Source organism: Galeopterus variegatus, unplaced genomic scaffold (genome assembly GCF_000696425.1).
Source record: "Galeopterus variegatus unplaced genomic scaffold, G_variegatus-3.0.2 Scaffold1261, whole genome shotgun sequence".
Taxonomy (NCBI): Eukaryota; Metazoa; Chordata; class Mammalia; order Dermoptera; family Cynocephalidae; genus Galeopterus; species Galeopterus variegatus.
Window position 1 is genome coordinate 351,533 of NW_007727372.1, and position 6,615 is coordinate 358,147.

Below are 6,615 nucleotides of genomic sequence, written 5' to 3' on the forward strand. Positions count from 1 at the left end.
GCCCTTTGGCCTGGAACTCCTAAACGCTCTCCCAATGGTCAGTATTGACCTTCATCACCAGCTGCAGAAGCCAGGAGACCCCAGTGCTGTCTGGAATCTAGGATCTAGATCAGCACCTAGAAGGCCCCATAGACCCTCCACACTGTGTGTTTGTGCGACTCCAGAAAAAAGTAGTCGCGACTCGCATAATGAAGTCCACAGGCAAGTTAGAACACTTGAGATTTAGCTAGAAAAAGTAGCAGCAGACAAAATAAGCTAGAATTCATTAGAAAAGCAACAGGAAGGTTTAAAGAATGCTTCCACAGTTCAAGTCAGAATTCAGGCAGCCATTAGGTCCCACCACCTTTGCAGAGCTGTGGAGGTTTTGCCGTTGTTCTGTTTGAACAAAGAAGAATCTGTAATAAGCATATTCATTTGAGAAAAATACCATGTGTGTTAAGTTTTTGCAGCCATTCTCAAGTAACTTTAAATTTTGTGTGTTGTTCAAGGGCAGAAGATGTACTGGTTAGGACATGCTCATAGCTGATGCATCTCCAAAAACTTCTTCATGAAGGCAGCCAGCTTCTGAACATCTTCAATCGTGACGGCATTATACAGAGAGGCCCGGATGCCTCCCACAGACCTAGAATGACCAAAGATCCAACTGTCAAGAACAAAAGCACCTCTAATCTCGCATCAAAATGATGCCTTATGTAGTCACCAGCTCCCGAGAGTTGTAGCACCTGCAACCATCGAGTCCATCCTCTGACCTGAGAAGTCCCTGCTGGTGGCACAGAGCTCCACCCGTCCCAGTCATTAGAAAATTCTCCCTTAGGGCCATCCCGTGGCTCACTTGGGAGAGTGTGGTGCTGATAACATCAAGGCCACAGGTTCGGATCCCTATATAGGGATGGCCAGTTGCTCACTCGGGAGAGCGCGGTGCTAACAACACTAAGTCAAGGGTTAAGTTCCCCTTACAGGTCTTTAAAAAAAATTTAAAAAGAAAGAAAATTCTCCCTTCTGCAGTGAAGGCCCATCGTGCTCACATTTAACTTAGATTAATTCAAACTCTTCACTGTTGGCAAAGAAAAAAACAAGACGGGGGAGAAAGATAAGTCGGATCAAGATGGTGACTCGGCTCACCATGCCCTTCGTGACCCTGCCACAACAGTGCCTGTGAGGTGGAAGCTGGGCATCTAACATGCATGAGGACATTTATTTTTCACAAAGCATGCGAGATTAACTACTCCATCTAATGTTCAGCTGGAGTGACAGTGACGTTCTAACAGCAGAACGTAGTGGCACCAGCTTCGTCAGGGACGGAATGGCAACCTCTGCTCTAAGAGCAGTTGAAGAGAGTTTCAGAGTAATTTTGGCAAAACCCCCATGGAAGCCATGGCTCCCCCACACTCTCAGCCGAGGAATTGTGTGAAGGGTTCCATAAGCAACGGAGGAAGGTCCACCCCTGTGACGGCTGGTTTTCCCCAACAAGTTACACAACTGCTACCTCAAGCTGAGCAGGCTCCCGGATTAGTCTCCTTCTGCACTTGAAAACCTAAGCCAGTTCTCTGATGAGCTTCTGGTCTGGGCGTGTACTCACCTATGCCCTTTCAAGGAGATCATATTGAGTTCAAGAGCTTTATCGAGAAATCTTTTTTCTAATGCATCATCTCCTTTGGCATTGCCAATGCAGAATGGAATATTCATCTTGCTTCTATTTTGGGGTTCCACTGGACATCTGAAAAACACGTTTATTATTCTGGCTAGTTTTCTGAAGTGTATGGGCTGTCATTAACAAGTCAACAGATTTTTTAAAAAATATATTTTCTAGATGCAAGTAGATTTAAAAAAAAAAAATTCTGCCCCAACACATTTATAATTTACTTAAAGAACCCAGAAACAGTGCACAAGAAACAGAAAGTTACGTAAGAAACAGTGGGTTAGCATTCTCTTGTATGACTTGTACTTAATTTCCATAAGCCTCCGTTTCCTCAACTGAATGTTGGGAAGAAAAATACCTTCATTTCAGACTAGTTGTGACAGCTCAGTGGTTCGTCATATGCAGCTTCTGACTTGTACTTAATTTCCATAAGCCTCCGTTTCCTCAACTGAATGTTGGAAAGAAAAATACCTTCATTTCAGACTAGTTGTGACAGCTCAGTGGTTCGTCATATGCAGCTTCCAACTGAATGACCCTTTCTCTGCAAAGGTGCAGAGAAATAATCAGTTGATCCTAATAGTGTCTGTGAGACTTAAAAATAAGGAGCAGCTGCTTTCAAAAGACTTATCACCCTGTACTATCCCAAGTTGTGTGACCTTGAGCAAGTTATTTAACCTCTCTGCTGTGCCTCACCTTCCTCATCTGAATAGTGAAAATAATATGGAACCTACCTCAACCTACCTCAAGCTGTGTTGTGAGGACTAAATTAAGTCAGCATTTATAGAGAATTTTTGTAGCACATTTAAGAATAAAGAGATAGGGTCTAGTTCTCTGCCTTTTGAAGCTGGACTGGCCTTGTGACTTGCTTTATCTCTGTACAACTTCCACGCCTAGCCTTGAGAGGCTTTGCAGCTTCTCCTCGTCCCCTCTGAAAACACTGCTGCCACTAACGCAAGCCTGCCATGGCACCCTGGAGGAAGATGTCTCAGGCGACAGCCAGCACCAACTGCCAGACATGTGAAACCATTTCAGACCATCTGGCCCTGGCTAAATCACCAGACGAGTTCAGTTGAATGAGGGATCCCAAGACCAGCAGAAGAACCACCCAGCTGAGCTTGGCCCAACCTGCTGGCTGGAAGAATCGTGAGCAAAGAAAATGGTTGTTTGTCATTAAGTTTTGGGGTGTTCTGTGATGCAGAAACAGATAATTCATAAAATTTAAAATAGTGTTGGGAACATATTAAATGTTATATAAGTATCTGTTAAATTCAATAAATTTTGTCTTTCTTCCCCTCAGCCCCTTCATAAGGCATATACAGATTCTCAGAAATGAATAGTGAATGAATTTTTGTCTAGGAAACTTCAGTTTCTGGTTCGAAAAATAAGCAGCCATGGTTATTTTCCTCTGACAATCAAAGGAGACAAATGGAGAAAGAACTTTCATGTTGCCCTGGAATCAAAGAAAAGTACAATAGGTAATAACCTTCTCTCTCTCTTTTCTCAAACACATCCTATTTTCTTCTGACACTTCTAAAGGGTGGGATTCATTAAAATTAAACAGCAAATAAAAGCAGTGCAAGACGGCCCCTGCGGGCACAGTCATAATTCCTGTTAAAGTTAATGGGAGTTTAGAGCACACCTCCAGGCAGAAGACAGGCAGGAGGGGAACCAAATATCTGAAATAAACTTTGAGCCTGAATTCGGGACCCCTTTTCCATGAGGCGTAGGTTTCAGAGCAGACACTTAAATGTTCAGTGGCACCCTCTTTTGATATTCTGCCACCTCAGGCTCCCAATGTGCAGGTCCAGTCATAGAGGTGGTGGAACAAAAAGCACAATTAAGAAAAAAAAATTAAGAGGAGGACTTAGGAATCTCTATTTACAGTTCACCACCCCCCAGGTTTGCCCATTCTGTCTTGAAAGTAGAAGATAACATGCAGCGGCAATGTCACAAAAGCTAAAAACCGAAGATTGGATCACCACGTAACGAATATTTATATGCAGCACCCGCGATGTCCCTAGTAGGGGGCTGAGGGGAAAAAAAGTTTAAGGGGGATTCCATGCTCCCAATCTAGCGAGCAGGCTCTGCAGGGAATCACGACTCCACGTGAGGACTGCTGGAACCGCAGGGCCGTGGAGGCCACAGAGGCGGCTCACAGGTTTCAGAGGAGGTGACACGGGAGTGGCCAGGACAGGACTAGAAGAAGAAAGGGCACTCCGGCTGAGAACTACATCTGCAAAAGCTCGATGGCTCCCGGCAAGTTGTCTGACTTAAGCGGGGTGCTGTGTTCTTGGCCGGGGAGGCTGGGAGGACTGGCAGGCCCTGGGCTCTGCGCGGGGACTAGGCTGGGACCCCTGGGCAATGAGGAGCAAGCTGGCTGCACAGTATCAGATTGTGTTTTAGAAAAATAACTGTGCACACAGAGGAGACACTGGAGGTGAAGAACTGGGAGGCTGAGACTTGCTAGAAAGCTCTTATGAAGAACTTTCTAGGTCAAAAGAATTCGGGCCTGGGGAGCTTCAAGCATGGCGGCAAACTCAAAGGCCAGCGGATCCTCTCCCCACACATCTAAACGAGCAGAACAGGCCAACGTGAAGACTCCCCACCCACTGTGGCACAAACAGAGAAACATGCTCTCCCTTTCTTTCTTGAAACACGTGGCAATCCCAGTCAGTTTCTTCTTCCACTTTCAGAGACACATGCTTACGGAATGAGAAACTCGGATTTCTGAATATCTTCCACTATCCCAATATTGACTCAAATTGTGCCTTTAGACTCTGGCTGAGCCACAACGGGAATCACTGTGGGCTGGACTGGCCCGTTTGCCACCTCCAGAGGGGACACCGAGTGTCAGAGGCAGGCAGGGCCTGCTGCCCATGGGCTGTGGCGCAGTGGGGAAGGGCTCACACTGGCTGAGGTTGGTGTGGGTTAGGGTTAGATGGGCGAGGACAGCAGGGTAAGCCCCGGGCTACGAGATTCAAGGAGAAAGTCCTGGTGGGAGCCACAGCACGGGCGGCACTGCCAGGGTCTGCGGTGGCACTCTGAGGTGGACGAGCTCCAGGCCTTGCTGGAAAAGTGTCGCCCGCCATGCAAACACAGGCAAGGCCACACTAGCAGGGCCAGCCAGGCTTCCTCGAGCCGCTCAAACACCCTGTGACTGCCAACCCCCAGGAGGAGGTCATACAGAAATGCCACTTTCCCAAACACACTTGAAAAACCCTACCCACTGGGGGCCTAGCCCCTCTGACAGACACCGGGCCTCCTGAGGTGTGGGAGCAGGAGCACCTGCGGGAAGGTGACGCTTCAGTGACATGCTGCCACACGCCGGCCAGGGGGCAAGTGACCACCAGACATCCTCTCCACAGTCTGTCCCTCGAGAAGATGCATCACACACAACGGGAACAAAGAACCAGGAATGCGTGACATCAGAGAAGCCCGCAAAACACAGTCACAGGCCTCTCCCTCCTGCCTGGTTTTGCTAATAAAAAAATAATTTAAAATTTGTACACAGTTGAGAAAATCTAGAGTTAAAATATGAAGATGCACCACCCCCTTCCCACTGAGGCAGCTACCATTAACGGTCTGGCTTGCATTCTTCAGGATCTTTTTAGATGTACAAACATACGTGTGTGTGTGTGTGTGTGTGTGTATGTACATATACACATTTATGTAATATTTATAAATATAACTGTTGTGGTTTTCAAAAATGGACTAGTAGATACCTTTTCTCCCCTTGCTCATTTTCCTTCGGCCTGATGACACACGTGGTCCTCTTCCTGTGTCTGCTTAGAGACCTCCATCATCCTTCTCAGTGTACACATTACTCCATATGATCAACGGACCCTAATTTCTCTCATCAGACCCCTAATGGTGAGCACATAGGTTGTCTCCAGATCTGCACCATTGCATCCTACACTGGACCTGCTGGTGCCTAATTCCATGCACATCACTGTGCCCAGGCAGAGCAGTGGAGGGGACACATGCCCAGACATAAAAATCAGTGCTCGAAGGGAATGTGAATTTTGAATTCTGTAACATTATTATGTCCAATGTACAGATGAGGAAACTGAGGCTTAGAGCAGTTAGGTCATTTGCCCAAGGTCACACGCTAGTGAGAGGCAAAGTGGGGCTTCTAAGACCAAGGGGCTGCCCGGCCCATGTGGGGTCCACTCTGGGTCAGCCACGCAACGTGGGTGGTTAGGCTAGGTAATGAACTTGGGGGCTTCAATGGCTGTCTTATCCAGTCTCAGAGTTGCCTGCCAGGGTCAACCCCCAGCAAACCATCCAGAACTGTGCTCAGTAAAGGGGCTGCCATACGAGTCAGCATCAAGGCTGTTCACAAGTCAGTGAGGAGTTTTGAGTGGGAAAGGTGGTCAGATTCCCCAGGAGGTGCCCACCTGCCACATCAGCTAGGCAGGCTGCCTTCTGGACAGGCTCGGGTTGGGTGCTTGGAGTTAAAGGACCTCAGAGGGAAAAGAATTTGGGAGATTCCCAGGGTTCCTTCTGTGCTTTTTTATTTTGTTTCTAATTCCCTGGATTGTCTTCCAGAGGCGTCAACATTCTTTCTGTCCTCCAATCTCATGCCTATACATCTCCTGAGCAATATATGGAGCCAAAGTAAGTAGAAAAATCGGTCTCCCCTCCACAATCACCGCCAAATGCCTTCACTCACACTCAGGTTCTAAGCACTTTTGGGCATCCAGGGAACATATTCTTCTGGGTATCCTAGGAGCCTAGAACAAGACTAGCCCAGAGTGGGTGCTCAGGAGCTATTTGCTGGATGAGTAGATGGATGGGTGGGTAGATGGATGGGGTGGATGAGTGGATGGATAGATGGGTGGATAGATGGGCAGGTGGGTGGGTAGATGGATGGGTGGGTAGATGGATGGGTGGATGAGTGAATGGATAGATGGGTGGATAGATGGGCAGGTGGGTGGGTAGATGGATGGGTGGGTAGATGGATGGGTGGATGAGTG

The 6,615-nt window shown here is 47.5% G+C and overlaps 1 protein-coding gene across 1 annotated transcript in view; it reads right to left on the reverse strand.

Annotated features, from left to right (window-relative positions):
- PSAT1 (phosphoserine aminotransferase 1) overlaps nucleotides 1-6,615 on the reverse strand; it is a 27,387-nt gene that overhangs the window by 1,106 nt on the left and 19,666 nt on the right. Inside the window, exons 8-9 of the mRNA XM_008575941.1 lie at nucleotides 1,580-1,717; nucleotides 223-622 (exon numbers count right to left, since the gene is read on the reverse strand). Of these exons, the coding sequence (XP_008574163.1) occupies nucleotides 517-622; nucleotides 1,580-1,717 (244 nt within the window). The 3' untranslated portion in view covers nucleotides 223-516. The remainder of the gene's footprint in view (nucleotides 1-222; nucleotides 623-1,579; nucleotides 1,718-6,615) is intronic.